Below are 16,730 nucleotides of genomic sequence, written 5' to 3'. Positions count from 1 at the left end.
CTGTTAAAAAAATGAATTTCAAAATATTTATAACAGCACTTTTTTGAGTGTGATTTCAGTGATTTCTCAGAAGAGATCAACCTAACAATTCATACAAGGGAAAATTAACAGTTTACTATTAAGTGTAAGGATGGGAACTAACCTACACCTATAATGTTCTCGAGTTGATGCAATTATCACCCTAAATAACAATTAAGAGTGATCCTCTCTTCCATTTGGACCTTGTATAGGACAACCTCTATAGATGGGCAAATACCTTTGGTGAACATATATTTCTCTGCTTTCTCCCTTACATGATTATAATAATCTGAAGATCACTGAACCTAGTTAATTCTTTGTGATAACCTTTTTTAAAAAGTTATTCATTTCTTTTGTTATTTATGCCACAGTCAAATCTGGAGTTACTTTCCACAGCCCTTTTCCCCATCCTTTAACTTCCTTATTTTGACTGGCACTGCACTTTCAACATGGTAGGGGCAGCTAGATGTTCAGTGGAAAGTGTGCCAGGTCTAGAGTCAGTACTTGGGTTCAAATCCGGTCTCAGACACTTTCTTGCTGTGTGACCCTAAGCAAATTACTTAGACCCAAATTGCCTAGCTCTTACAAACCTTATGCCTTAGAATCAATATTCAGTATCGATTCCAAAACAGAAGGTAAGAATTTTTAAAAACATACACACACAAAAAAAAATTTAAACACACACACACACACACACACACACAGTACAGGGCATCCCTACTGAGGAACTCCCCTACCAATCTGGGTAACAACATCTTGGAGAGTAGCCTGGGTGAACTGAGAAGTTAAAGTGATTTGCCCAAGTCAGCACAGTCAATAAGTGTTAGAAACGTACTAAAAATCCAAGAGTTCATGACTTAGGGAAAGCTCTCTACCCATTTAGCCATGATGTCTCTCTTAATACTCCTTCCTAAGAAAGAAAAAAGTTAATTAAAATTAACCAACAAAACATTGTGTCTGATATCATATGTCACATTCTGCACCAAGAGTTTCTCATCTCTCTCCTAAAAAGAAGGAAGAATATTTCATCTATGGTTGCTTTTATCAAGGAATCTTGTATGTTCTTAACATATGCATTAAAAGACAACAAAGTAAGCTATAGACCATTATCAATTATGAACTACACAGAAGTGGCTTAAGGCAGATGTGTAAAACTTAAAAACATATCATTATGTCAAGTATAGAAAACGACAAATTAGCTTTGTTGTATTGTATTGTATTTATTTTGTTAAATATTTCCCAATTACATTTAATATGGGACCAAGTTTGATACTGGTATAAGGGATATCATCAAGGAAATATAGATTGAAAAGAGATTAATTGTATATACACTGATTAATGTAGAAGATGCAAGGAAGACAACCTAGGTTTCTAAAATGAAACTGATAAAACAGAAAAAGATCTAGAGGAATGGTCCTAAAAATTGAATGAATCCTCTGTGAAGGATCTATGGAAGGATGTGAACAGATTCACACCAAATGAAAGATATGCATGGGTTATATGATGTGTACGACCCGTATTAGAATGAGATCAGAGATCCATTGCAGGACTGAAGAAGTTCTATATCAACATTACAACTGTTTGTATGATCTTGGTTTTTAAAACACATTTCAGATTTCCATCCTTTCTTTAAGAAATCTTTAAGTGCATGTTGGTTAAATGAGTTAACATATAAAAAGTGCTTTGCCAACCTTTAAGAGCTATAGAAATGCTACTTATCATTAGCTACTATTTGTGCAAGGTACTGTCATCATCAAACAATTATTTACTGTAAAACAAATTAATTGTAAACAATTAATTAAGGCACATTTTGTGCATGATAGATGTTATTGTTTGTGATTAGTCATTTTTCAGGGGTGTCCAACATGGCCCCATTTGAAGTTTTCTTGACAAAGATACTGGAGTGGTGTGTCATTTCCTTTTCCAGCTCATTTTACAAATGAGGAAACTGAGGCCAACAGGGTTAAGTAACCCAGGGTCTCAAAGCTAGTAAGTATCTGAGTCCAGATTTGAGCTCAGGAAGTCTTCCTGACTCCAGACCTGGCACTAATTAACTGTGCCACCTAGCTGCCACATGGGCATTAGCAAAAAAGGAGACATGTCACAAAATTATACTTTTCTGATGGAATCTGAAAGTCCTAAGAATCTCTCCCAAATAACTTGGATCATTAAGTTAGATATTTTTCCTATGCTCGTTATGTATACTTCCAGTTTCTAGTGAAAAGTGGATAACATTAAATGAGAATTACCAGGGCTTTTTAATTTTTAATTTTAGCTAAAATTGAACACTACTTTCCGAGAGCCATTTGATATTTGATTTAGTGATATTTGAACTCTTTCCCCTCACTATCTACATGTAAGATCCTGTTTCCATTCCCATTGCTATCACTATAGACCAGGCCCTCATTACCTTTTGCCTGCCCTATCGAAATAGTTTCCTCACTGTTCTCTCTTCTCCTTGTCTCTCCATAACATATACCACAGCCAAATTTAAAAGAAGCATGGCTCCAATCACTTCATAACACTCCTTAATATTCTTTAGCTGCTTTCATCACTCAAGTCCAAATCTTTACCTCAGTATGTAAGACTTCCTAGATTTGGCTTAAACCTACTTCAAGTATAGAACCTTTAGGGAATAGAAAGAAGAAAAGGAACAGCAAAGGAATCACTATCTGAAGACTGAAAAAGAGTAGAAACCAGGAATGTTTATATTTGCAGTTAGCCATCTAGTTTCCAGCAGGTGGAGCTTTATGACCATATATGACAGACTTTTCTTAATTGATACTGACAGAAGAGGATCACACTTAATGAAATAAGTTTATGTGTTTTCTGCAAGTTCTCTCTAATAAAAAGAATCCATTTTCTCCCCAATTTACATTATAATTCGGATATACTTTTTATTTGGTTCTAAATGACCATCAGATCCTCACTGGCAACAATCACTAACTACTGAACTTATATCAGAGTCGTTGGATTTCCTCCCTCCTAGCCCAGGTTAATTTCACCATCAAACCATTCAACCCCATCCCTATCATCCACACCCTAGCCTTGCTCCATTAGTAATTCTGTCTTTCTCTTCATCTTCAATTTCTGTCTCTCTCCTGGCTCCTCCTCAGACTACAAATAGGTTAAAGTCTCCTATCCTAAAAAAGCCTTCTGTCTCTGCTACTCAATCCAGTTATAATCTTTTTTTTATACCCTTACCTTCCATCTTAGAATCAAAACTGTGTATTGGTTCAAAGGCAGAAGAGTGGTAAGGACTAGACAATGGGGGTTAAGTGACTTGCCCAGGGTCACACAGTTAGTAAATGTCTGAGGACATATTTGAACCCAGGACCTCCCATCTCTGGGCCTGACTCTCAATCCACTAAGCCACCCAGCTGCCCCCAATCTAGTTATAATCCTGTAGATAGAATCCACTCCTGTTCCGCCCATCTCATCCCCACTTAGCTGTGTAGCTAGATATCACATGAACACTCCAAATAGAGGTCACATGTGAAAAGCCCAAAAAACATGACCCAGATCTGAAGGTTCCAAGTTCAAGAGAAAGGATAAAGGTATGGGGCAAGACACACTGGCTCTCTCTATTCCCTTGGAGGTGGCCAGGTGGGACCACGGCTAAGAGGCAGGAAGTGGTTAGTTAGGTTAGATTAAGCTTTATACTTTTATCTTTTTTTTAATTTTTTTCTACTTCAAGTGCTTATTAATAAACTTTATAAAAATAATACTTGGAGTTATTGATATTAATTTAAATCTTAACGATTTTAAATTGACATCAATCAAATACAGGATCTTTAGGGGAATAGAAAGAAGAAAAAGAACAGCAGATTCACTTCATTGCTTGAAGACTGAAAAAAAGAGTGGTTGGATGTGTTATTAGAATCTGGATGAAGGCAGCTGGGGACTCAGTGGATTGAGAGCCACACCTTGAGACAGGAGGTCCTGGGTTCAAATCTTGCCCTAGGCACTTCCTAGCTGTGTGACCCTGGGCGAGTCATTAAACTCCCATTGCCTAGCCCTTACCACTCTTTTTGATCCAGCCATACCACTTATGGGTTTGTACCCCAAAGAGATAATAGGGAAAAATATGTGTACAAAAATTTTTATAGCCACGCTCTTTGTGATAGCAAAAATTTGGAAAATGAAGGGGTGTCCATCAATTCGGGAATGGCTGAACAAACTGTGGTATCTGATGGTGATGGAATACTATTGTGCTGAAAGGAATAATGAACTGGAGGAATTCCATGTGAACTGAAAAGACCTTCAAGAATTGCTGTAGAGGGAAAGGAGCAGAACCAGGAGAACATTCTACAGACACTGAAACAGTCGAATGTAATGGACTTCTCTACTAAGCAGCAATGCAATGATCCAGGACAATTATGAAAGACTTATGAGAAAGAAAACTATCCATATCCAGAGAAAGAACTGTGGGAGCAGAAATGCTGAAGAAAAACATATGATTGACCACATAGTTTGATGGAGATATGATTGGGGATGTTGACTTTAAATGATCACTCTACTGCAAATATTAATAATAGGGAAATAGGTTTTGAACAATGATACATGTAAAACCCAGTGGAATTGCTCATCAGCTCCAGGAGGAGGGAAGAAGGAGGGGATGGAAAGAACATGAATCATGGAATAATATTCTAAACTAATTAATTAAAAAATTTTTAAAGAGAATCTGGGCAGATTTCTCTCCTTTGTTTTACTGATGAACTCCTTGAAAGAAAAAATATTTCAAACCCAGTGATTCTACTTCCTCATTAAACACACCCCTCCGACCCAACCTAACTAACCCAACCATTCCACTGTTCAAAGTCAGTCGTGAACTCTTTCTCACTAAATCCAAAGGCTTTTCTTCCTTGGTCTCATTGTTCCTTTTGACACTAAATCATCCACTTCCTTTACTTCCATAGTACTTTACTATCATGATGTACCACTTCCTCTCATGGAATGGGAGAGGATAAAAAGTGGAATAAGAAATGAAATACAACTAAAATGAAAAGTTAATAGCACACTGAGGGCAACTACAAAGCTCGTAGTAGGTCTGAGCAGTATGGAATAAAAAAAAACAATAAAGAATTTTAAAGAGGAGGAGAAATAGAGGTCACTAAGAATTGTATACTAAGAGAAGTTGAGTGAATCAAGTGGTGAGGATAAGTGATGATGGGAGGACATGGAGAGTGCTTCACTGGCACTTTTATGCTTTCTGACAGGAGGAAAGCAAGGCAGGCCTCCAGTAGGACATCAGGAAGAATAAAGCCCAAACAAAAGAGTGTTTGGCAGGATGGACAGGCATGGATTGACTGTAACTCAAGTTACTATAGGTTGATCAATGAGAATTCATTTGGGTACCTTTAAGGTTTATGAAGCACTTTCCCCACAACAGCCTTGTGAATTACAATTATTGATCTCATTTTACAGTTAAAGAAACCAAAAGGAAAAGAAACTAAATAACTCTTCTTTGGTTCTCCATTATACCCCAGGCACTTCTACATCCTACCAAAGCCCTGAAATTCACATCTCATCATTACCCACCCCCGACCCCTCTCTGCTCTGCCCAAAAGCTCTACTTAAGGAGGACACCTTAGGCCAGCTATATCTTCTCTTCCTTATCCAGCTGCTATTGCAATGAACTTGTCTAGGCATATCCAGGTGGCTCAGTGAATAGTCAGATCTAAAGGGTTCAAATCTGAATAGGTACTTCCTTGAGGTATGACCCTGGACAAGTCATTTAACTCCCAATGCCTAGCCCTTACTACTCTTCTGCCTTGGAACTCATACACAGTATTGATGCTAACACTAAGGTAAGGATTTTTTTTTTTTAAATGAACTGGTCCACCAGGACTCCACACAGAGTACCTTCCCCCATTCCCTTTTCAGTTTCCTTTTGTATGTCTTCCCCAACTAGATTGTAAACTCCTCTTTTTTCTATTTGTACTCTCAGCCCTTAGCACAAAAGGAAAGTAGATTTGGTGTACCTGGGTTCTAATATCAGCTCTGATCTGTGAAAGCTTGGGCGTACATCTTAACTTGTCCAGACCTCAGTTTTCTCATCTGTAAAATGAGAGGTCCCTGCTACTTGTGTAGCTCTTTGTACAGCGGGTGTGGCATGACCCCAATTCAAAGTACACAGAAGATTGCGAAGACAAACTCACCACCCTCAAATCTATACACCCGAAAAATGCATACTCGTTACATAATATTTTGGGGGCCCAACCTGTGAAAATAGGAAGTGAGGAAACCACAAGGTATGGAATTGCATTGCCCGGGACACCGTCAATCAGTAAATAAATAAATAGTGCCGGCTATGTGCCAAGCTCTGAACTCAGTCAGAGGTACAAAGAAAGGTAAAAGAGAGTCCCTGCCTTTATGCAAATAAGTTACCTGCATACGCTACCAACCAGAAATGACACGAATACAAAAACGATCTATAGAACACATAAACCACACAAACACCAGCCAACCACTGGGCACACATACAAGTACAGACACCGCATGCGGGATTCCAGGCCCCGCAGCCAACCCCCGATCCCTTAGTTCAACTCCGAGACCCCAGTAGGAGAGAGACAGGGAATAGCAGCAGCAAGAGCCAGGCGAAAGCCCAACATATTTCTCTGTTATTAAGAACCTCAACTGCTCCAGCAGCTTTGGCTGCCCTAAGACTCCCTTACCCGCCCCCCTCAACGCCGTACCTGGAGGCAGCCATGTTGGAAAGAGTAGCACTACATTTCCCATCAGCCTGCGAAGTTACGACCACAATTCCCACAATCCTTTCGGCTCCCCGCCCCTACCCAGTTAACCCTTTTGTGACCAGCTCTAAGCGGACCAGGTTCGCGTCTTCCACAGAATTTTGCTATTGTTGGTTATGGTTGATTTTTCTTCATTGGAGGCGAGGAAGGAAAGGAACTGGGTAGAAGGAAGGGGACATTTCCTTATGTGGCCGAGGATCATGTGTCGTGGCTGCATTAAAATTATTTTTTAATTGTATACTTTATTTAAACATTGACTTTTTAAAAGAATCATGAATTCCAAATGCTCTGCCTTCAGTCCCATTGAGAAGTCAAGCATTTTGATATCAATTATACGCAAAGTCAAAAAATATTTCTATATTATTCATGTTTCTTAAAAAGCCAGAAAAGTCAAGAAATCCAGCTTCAATCTGCACTCAAAGCGCACTTCTCTCTCTGGAGATGGATAGCGTTCTTTAGCAGGGGTCCTTTGGAATTGTCATGGGTCGTTGAATTCCTGAGAATAACTCAATCTTTCACAGCTGATCACTGTTGCTGTTACTGTGTACAACGTTCTCTGATTCGTACTCACTTTACATCAGTTCAAATAAGTCTTCCCAAGTTTTTGCTGGCTGAATTTTCTTTTCTTTCCCATTTAATCCCTTACTTTCCATTTTAGAATCAGCACTGTGTATTGGTTCCTAGGCAGAAGAGCAATAAATGCTAGGCAATAGGAGTTAAATGACTTGCTTAAGCTGTCGCCCCTAGAAAGTGTCTGAGGTCACGTTTGAACCCAGGACCTCCCATTTCTGGACCTGACCACTGATCCACTGAGCCACCTATCAGCTTCCCCAGCTCCCTTTTTCACAATTAGTTTTAATTCTCCTTTATTTGGCCTCTTTTTCTGGCATGAGGTTTGTGACACACTCTGCATGGATATCTTGGATTTGTAGGCTAAGGTGTCAGGGAGACCTGAATTCAAATACAGACTCAGACCTGCATGAGCTGTGTTATCCTATACAGCTCATTTTTGTTTGCCTCATATGTAAAATGGAGATAAAGCACCATCTCTTTCCCAGGGTTGTTTTGAATTTTAAATAAGATAACATAAAGTATTTCAAGAACCTTGAAGTACTATGCAAATAGCAGCTATTTTAAATTTTTTTTCTATGCTTGAAGCATCCTTTTCATTAACTTTTTTCGTTGTGTTTATGCCACATCATTCCTCTTAAACTTTATACAGGTCTGGAAAAGGCCCCAACTTTGAGACACAATGATCATATATGAAATGCTTCAGAAAGAATTTTCCCTTCCATTAAACTTATATTCCACTAAAAGTTTCATATCAGTTAAGTCCCTCTAACTAATTAAATGTAACAAATATTTATCAAACACTATGTACCTAGTTTCACTAGATATGTATACTGCAGGGAATACAAAGGAATGACCTCTGAGACCCCAATGAACATATAATTTTACTGAATAATAGAAAAATTGGTGATTTCGTTGGGTGAACTCCTAGAGGAGGAATTAAGAACTTTCCTGAGACGTATAAAGGTTAAATAATCTACCCAGGCTGGCATAGTAAGTGTCAAAGATGTGTTGTTGTTGTTGTTTTTAACCCTTACCTTCATTCTTGGCAACGCTGAAGAGCAACAAGAACTAGGCAATGGGAGCTAAGTGACTTGCCCAGGGTTATACAGCTAGGAAGGTTCTGTGGTCATATTTGAACCCTGGACATCCTGTCTCTACGTGTGACTCTCAATCCACTGAGTAGAAGATGGAGTTTTTTAATCCATGTTTTACAGATTGAAAGATCAGCACACTATTCCCTATGCTACACATTTTTAAAATGAGATAACTAGACTAAGTAGAATGAAATATATAATGCTAGGAAGAGATAACAGGAAAGATGTGGATTAAAGTTATCAAGATAGGTCAGACTTAAAAGGAGTTTTGAATAAATCAGCTTTAAATAAGTGATTTGTCCAAGGTCCCATGTCTAATTAGTAACAGAGCTGGGTCCCATACTGTCTAACTCTTGCTTTCTATCCCAACTCTATTGCTTTCTATCCCAATTGGCACTAGTGATGATGTTCTGCTATTCTTCCCAGTTTCAGTAAATTAAGTTTCTGGAAATAAAGTCACTTCCCCTCCCCCTGCCTCTCTCTTCTCTCAGAACTGGAATTCTCACTTGGGCAGCAGCATACTCTTCCCTTGCATTTTAGAGCAGACCCTCAGAAAATTTTTTATAATAAGAGAAGGCAAAAAAATTCCAGGTTTTTCGAGGTGAAGGCCAGTCAGCCCTCACCTTTCACTAACTCAGAAATACTCACTTCATTATTGAAAATTGTATCACATGGAATATTATTGTGCTGGAAGGAATAATGAACTGGAGGAATTCCATGTGAACTGGAATGACCTCCAGGAACTGATGCAGTGAGAGGAGCAGAAGCAGGAGAACAGAGACTGATACTCTGTGGTACAATCGAATGTAATGAACTTCTCTACTAGCAGCAATGCAATAATCCAGTACTATTTGGAGGGACTTAGGAGAAAGAATGCTATCCACATCCAGAGAAAGAACTGTGGGAGCAGAAACACAGAAGAAAAACATTTCCTTGATCACATGTGTTAATAGAGTTTTTCTTAATTTCTCCCTTTTTTCTATTTAAGAGGAAAGGGAGCAATAAGTGAGTAAGAGTGAGAGCCCCCCTGCTATGCAAACTGTCAGTTAGTGACAGTTGGAAGGGTGTGGCTGAGAGTTAGTTACAGCTGGCAGTTGGAAAGGGGCTTTTTGGCTCTGGGTCCTCTGGGGAGAGGAGTGTGTGGCTCTCTCTCTCTAACTATAAGGAGACTGAGAAACGGATTTAAGACCTTAATAGCCTTATTGATTATTTATATTCTTGGATAGATAGGTAGATAGATAGTGAGTATATTATTAGATAGTCAGAGTAGAAAAGTTAGGCCAGAGCCTGGCTCTGGCAGAAGACACTGCCCTTGAAGGCAGATAGATTTAGGGGTTTCTAGAAAATTTTTAGTTAGCATTGGGATCTTAGGTATAGTTATAAGCTCACAAGATTACTCTCACTTTCTTCCTTCCTATTTCCTATCTGTACATTCCTAATAATAAACTAAGCATTTTGTGTTTAAGAAATTGCTCTCCTGACTTTTGTTCAAACTCCTATCCCAAAAATGTAACCCTTCACACATGGTGCAATGGGGATATGACTGGGGATGTAGACTCTAAATGATCACTCTATTGCAAATATTAATAATATGGAAATAAGTCTTGATCAATGATACACGTAAAACCCAGTTGAATTGCTCATTGGCTATGGGAGGGGGGAGGGAAGAAGGGAGGGAAAAATACAAATCATGTAAGAATTTTTAAAAATTATATCACAATTCTTTCTGTCTTTTTTCCCCATTCATTTTTTGTTTTCTCCAGCAGCCCAGTCAAGATTCTGTATTAAGTCCATAAGTGCTTTATAATTTTACAAAGAACTCTGGTAACTGTCAATTAAGTAAAAAGACAACATATTTAAACTACTAGAAGGGTTTTACCCTTACTTTTAAAAATGCTTTTCATCAGGCCTAGAGATGGAAGGTCCTAGGTTCAAATCTGGCCTCAGAGACTTCCCAGCTGTGTGACCCTGGGCAAGTCACTTGACTCCCATTGCCTAGCCCTTACCACTCTTCTGCCTTGGAGCCAATACACAGTATCGACTCCAAGATGGAAGGTAAGGGTTTAAAAAAAAAATTATTTTCAGGACTTTGCTGATCACCTCAGTCATTAGTGTTTCTCCTCAACCCACCTCACCCTTGAGATTATTTTATTGATATTATTTTGTTAGTCAAGATTGTTTTAACAAGATTATTTACCTGTATGTGGATTGTTGAAGTAAGGTCATTGAGAACAAAGAATATTTTGTTTTTGTCTATCTCCAGGGCCTCACTCTGGAGCTTGCACATAACAGTCACCTAATAATACTTGATTAATTTAATTCTTTCATTATTATGACAACAAACATGTATATAGCTCTTTCTTCTGAATTTTGAAACAACTCTCACTTCAGTGAAAATATTTTGGATATCTTTCTTGCTAAGGGAAATTTTCAAGTCAAAAAGGAAATTTCAAAAAAAAAATTTTAACAGCTCTCTATTTTGTACCATTCCCTTCCAAAACCCTTCAAAATACTAAGAAGGCAAGTAAAATTGATGTTAATTAAATGCTTAATTGTTGTGTTAGTTTTGGAACAAATTTATGTTACAATACAATTCCATTTTTAGTCAATACATATATACTTTCTAGTGTTTGGGGGTCTCTAGGATAATGTAGGTATTTAGGTGGCATAGTATATCGAGTGCCAGACCTAAAAAAAGATTAATCTTTCTGAGTTCAAATCTGGCCTGTTTCCTCTTTGTAAAATTAGCTGGAGAAGGAAATGGTAAACTACTTCAGTATCTTTGCCAAGAAAACCCCAGATAGGGTCCAGAAAAGTCAGGCCAGACTGAACAAGAGTATATAGAGTGCATTTATGGTCCTTTTTAAGAATTGTTGCCTCATTTTGTTATTTTAAATAATTTACAAAGCTTTACAACTGTCTTATATTTCTCTGACATTGTAATCATTTCTATGATTATGTGATCCCCAGTCTTTGGTCATGGATTAAGAGACAAAATCTTTCAGTATAATATCTCTTATGGGAAAATGCAATCCATTTTATGACTGGCTGTGCTCATTGGCTGGAATGCTCTCTTTTTTTTCCATTATACCTAATGAATTCCAAAGTACAACTCAGTATTCAATATTTCCAGGAAAACGTCTTTTTCCCATCTCCATCCCCTCATCTCTCCCCTTAGTAACAATTGCCACCCCTCCATTATTAGATTTGGAGGTCCTTGAGAAAAGGAACTGTTTTTTGCCTTTCATTGCATCCCTAACACTTAGCCCAGTGCCCGACAATTCCTAATACCTTGGCAGAGGGTGGACTCTATGCCTGACTTTATGTTTATAACTGCCTCTAGTTAACCCCAGTTTCTGTGGGAAAGCATGAAATCTCATGCACTATTGGATTGATCCAATTGACTATGAATTGACTCAACCATTCTGAAAAGCAATTTAAATTATAGATAGACAGACAGACAGACAGACAGAAAGATAGATAGATAGATAGATGATAGATAGATAGATAGTGTTTACTATGTGGCAGACACAGGGAATATACATACAAACAAAAAAGAAAGACAATGCCTTTCAAAAATGAGACTTTCGAATGGAGGAAGATAATGTGTAAAAGGGAGTTGAGGGGATAAAGGAATCTAGAGAAGAAGAAAGAAAGGAAGGAAGGAAGGAAGGAAGGAAGGAAGGAAGGAAGGAAGGAAGGAAGGAAGGAAGGAAGGAAGGAAGGAAGGAAGGAAGGAAGGAAGGAAGGAAAGAAGGAAGGAAGGAAGGAAGGAAGGAAGGAAGGAAGGAAGGAAGGAAGGAAGGAAGGAAGGAAGGAAGGAAGGAAGGAAGGAAGGAAGGAAGGAAGGAAGGAAAGAAGGAAGGAAGGAAGGAAGGAAGGAAGGAAGGAAGGAAGGAAAAAAGGAAGGAAGGAAGAAAGGAAGGAAGGAAGGAAGGAAGGAAGGAAGGAAGGAAGGAAGGAAGGAAGGAAGGAAGGAAGGAAGGAAGGAAGGAAGGGGAAGGAAGGAAGGAAGGAAGGAAGGAAGGAAGGAAGGAAGGAAGGAAGGAAGGAACAAAGAAAGGAAGGAAGAAAGGAAGGAAGGAAGGAAGGAAGGAAGGAAGGAAGGAAGGAAGGAAGGAAGGAAGGAAGGAAGGAAGGAAGGAAGGAAGGAAGGAAGGAAGGAAAGAAGGAAGGAAGGAAGGAAGGAAGGAAGGAAGGAAGGAAGGAAGGAAGGAAGGAAGGAAGGAAGGAAGGAAGGAAGGAAGGAAGGAAGGAAGGAAGGAAGGAAGGAAGGAAGGAAGGAAGGAAGGAAGGAAGGAAGGAAGGAAGGAAGGAAGGAAGGAAAGAAGGAAAGAAGGAAGGAAGGAAAGAAGGAAGGAAGGAAGGAAGGAAGGAAGGAAGGAAGGAAGGAAGGAAGGAAGGAAGGAAGGAAAGAAAAAGGAAGGAAGGAAGGAAGGAAGGAAGGAAGGAAGGAAGGAAGGAAGGAAGGAAGGAAGGAAGGAAGGAAAGAAAAAGGAAGGAAGGAAGAATGGAAGGAAGGGAGAATGGAAGAATGGAAGGAAGAATGGAAGGAAGGGAGGAAGAAAAGAAAGAAGGAAGTTAACATATACCACTAATCTCATGGTTTTATGGTATCAGAAGATAATAGATTTAATACTGGAAGGGATTTTAAAGGTCATCTTCTATAATCCTTTCATTTTATAGATGAGGAAACTAAGGGTCCTTAGAAGTTAAGAGACTCCTCAAAACACAGAAGATTTTTCTAGCCCAAAATCCTATAAAATGCAGAGGGGAAAAGATGAGAAAAGAAAGGAACATCAATGAAACATATAAAAATTCTCAGAATAATGTAGGAAGAAGTTTAAGAAAGAACACATAAAAGGAGCTTTGTCTTACAACTACCATTTTAATATAATATATATTTAATTATACATACATTTAAAATAAGCTATAGGTAATGAAATTGCATTTTCTTATACAATCCTTTTTCTATTCTTTGTATTTAGAAATGTTTATGTTTATTGGTGTTAATCGACTTCATAGTTATAAAAAATTAACCTTGAAAGATAAAGGAAATAGGCTAAATGATCCCTAGGGTCCTCAGGTCTGTTGTTATCTTATGACATGGCTAAATAAATCATGGAAAGATTAACCTATATCCAGGAGTGCTAACATTTCCTGCCCACCAGAGGGTGTACATGGACAAGCTAACATATACCACTAACCACATGGATTTATTGTATCATAAGATAATGGGTTTAGGACTGGAAGGGACTTTAAAGGTCATTTTCTATAATCCCCTCATTTTCTGGATGAGGAAACTGAGGGTTCTTAGAAGGTAAGTGACTCATCAAAGCCACACAAGTAATCCTCTGGTGCATTTCATAGGATTTAGGCCCAAAGAGTCTTTAGAAATGATTTTTAAATGAGGTAACTGAAACTCCTTCAGAGGTGAAGAAACTTGCCCAAGGTCACACAGGTATTAAGTAACAGAACTGGAAATAGAACCCACATCCTCCAACTCCAAATCCTTAGTCTATTTGTGCCACCAGTTAATAAAAATTTATTAAGTGCCTATTTTTCTGCCAGGCACTATGCTAAGGGCTAGATCATTCAGGGCTTCGTCAATCTCCACTAGATTATTTCAATAGCCTCTAAATTGATCTACTTATATCAAGTCTCTGCCCTCTCCACTTCTTCCTCCACAAGGGACCAAAATCACAGAGGTGTTTAATACACTCCATTGTTGTTGTTGTTGAGTCATGTCCAACTTTTTGCAACCCGTTTCAGGTTTTCGTGGCAGATGCTGGAGCGAGGTCTGCCATTTCCTTCTCCAGTTCATTTAACACATGAAAAAAACTGAGACAAACAGGATTAAGTGGCTTGCCCCAGGTCATACACCTAGTAAATGTACAGGACCAGATTTGAACTCAGGAAATGAGTCTTCCTGACTTTAGGTCCAACACCCATCCATCGCTCTCCTTTTCAAATAGACATCTAAATTCACAACTACCTAGACTAGACCTAGGAATATAATTTGTGTAGCCATAACCAAGCTAAGTGTAAGGATGGGAACTAACTCCATGTTGAAGATGAGGGAAGAACAAATCATGGATTTATGATGGTTCTTTCAACACCTCCATGCAAAGCATTTTTAATTGCTCTTCTATCCTGGAGTGGAGAACTGGAAGGAGTTTCAATTACCTTCTAGAGACAAGCCTATAAGAAGAAAGAAGAGAAAAGTTCTCTTTGAGAAGGGAAAGGAAATTGGAAAGAGGAGAATTCTTGTCAAATAACCTAGCATCTGAAGAAGAAAAGTATTTTCATTTCTGCTTTGGAAATGTAGACACCAAGAATTCTCAGCCATGAAAGGTGAAAATGATGGAATCCTCCTTCCACTATCACCCTCGTGAAAAGTGTCATTCTAGGAATGTACTTCTCTCCCTTTCAAAATTTGATCCTTTAGTTGGTGAAACTCATTTCTGTTTGGGGTGGGGGAGAGGGAGGATGCAAATGGTTTTGGTATATTTTTTTTGCTCCTTACAAAATTTTCTGACATTTCCAATTCATTAGTTTCTAAACCTTTCTTCTTTTAATAAATTGCCCTGGAAAAAATTTACTGTTTTCTTTACTCATTCGCAGCAAAGCATTTCTTGAGCCCTCTTTTTTCCCTCCTTTTCATTTATCCTTCTTAGATGTGAATTTACACCTCCTGATTAAATCACAAAGTTAGACCAAGCTTCCCTTCCCAACTTATGCCTTAGCAGCTGCCTCTTCAGATTGCTGGCTTCTTGAAACTACAGTAATAATACATTATGTAAAAACCATTTGATGTTCAGTGGTGACATTTCAGGACTCGATGCATTATTCATATTCAGGTAATAAAATACAATGGAAATTTTGTAGTTTTATAAATCATATGATGTAAGTATTCCCACTGCAGTAATTACAGGAGAGAAGCAATAAAAAAAAATAGCAGAAGAAAAAGCAAAGAAGCTAGCTTTAAATCTGAAATGCAAGACAAACTCTGCCAGGAAAATTTGGGGGGTCACTTACAAAACAAGATTATATATGTAAAATATTCATGCAAAAATTGTTGCATAGTCTTTAAGAAAATGGAAATCTGCTCATATTACTGAGAAATTTTTACTACAATCATATTTTCCCAGAGATCTGGACTAGAATAGAATAAGAGAGGTTGGCTGCTATCTCAGAATGCAGAAATGTATATGATCTGTAGTGGTCTCAGAGCAGATTTGAGCAGAAACAATCAAGAAGTTAGAATGAGCACTCTACTATCCACTATCATCTTTTAATGATCAGTGAAAAACATTTTAAATATGTACCTTGTATCAATTTTCAGAGCCAATTTCCTAACACAATCATTGACTATAAGACTAGAAGGGACATTGGGATCAGTCTTCCTACCATACTCATAGTATCTAGTACTATGACATATACATAATAGGTACTTAACAATTCTAGTTGAATTCTGTCAATCCTCCTCATTTACACGTACTAAACCTTAGGCCCAGAGAAAGCTCAATGACCTGTCCAACATCACATGTCCAGTAGTTAACAGGCATAATCTGGACTCTTGAGTCTCAGACTCTAGAACCAGGTTCTTTCTACATAGATGCTTATTCTTCTGGACCAAGTTATTCAGGTTATAGAAAAAGGAATTAAGAAACAAGAAGTTGGATGAAATAGAACATAGACAGAAAGAAGCCATGAGAATGTAAGTTTCCCAAAAGTAATAAAAAACTTCATCTTGGTAGTCTTTGTTTTCCTTAATTATGTGCTTTGCTCTTAATAGGCACTTACATGCTTTTGGGGGGAAAGTGTAACTGAACACTATGTAAATCATAATAGACAAATTTCATCCCAAAGAAGAGCTGAGAAAATACAACCCCTCTCCCATTCTTTGCAGAGGTGAGGGACTATAGGTGTGGAACATCTCACATGTAGTAAGACTTGGCTGATATATTAGTTCATTTTGCTTTAATTATTTTTATTCTTCTTTGTTACAAGGGATAGATTTGTGAGGTGTGAGTAATGGAATTTACTCAGAAAAGAAGGTGGGGTAAGAAGTTATGGAAAAATATTTTAGACTTTATTTATTTGAATAGAAAAAATAACCAAGAACACATCAGCAAACTACCAAACTATATGCCTACTCTCCGATATATACTTTATTTTATTGTTAAGACTTAAAAATTTTTATTTTATTTAGAATATTTTTCCATGGTTACATACTGTATCCTTGTTGATTATTTCCTTCAATGTTATCTCTCTCACACACACACAC

The 16,730-nt window shown here is 38.0% G+C and overlaps 1 protein-coding gene across 2 annotated transcripts in view; it reads right to left on the bottom strand.

The window, feature by feature from the left end:
* Positions 1-6,770, bottom strand: part of ALKBH8 (alkB homolog 8, tRNA methyltransferase) — a 59,697-nt gene extending 52,927 nt beyond the window's left edge. For both annotated transcript variants that reach the window (XM_007494893.3, XM_056794441.1), the window contains exon 1: positions 6,717-6,770. In XM_007494893.3, coding sequence (XP_007494955.2) covers positions 6,717-6,730 — 14 coding nt within the window. In that variant the 5' untranslated portion in view covers positions 6,731-6,770. The remainder of the gene's footprint in view (positions 1-6,716) is intronic.
* Between the last annotated feature and the right edge of the window lie 9,960 nt (positions 6,771-16,730).

This window comes from Monodelphis domestica, chromosome 4 (assembly GCF_027887165.1).
Source record: "Monodelphis domestica isolate mMonDom1 chromosome 4, mMonDom1.pri, whole genome shotgun sequence".
Lineage (NCBI taxonomy): Eukaryota > Metazoa > Chordata > Mammalia > Didelphimorphia > Didelphidae > Monodelphis > Monodelphis domestica.
The sequence above is the reverse complement of the archived record's forward strand: the minus strand, read 5'-3'. Positions and strand labels throughout refer to the sequence as shown.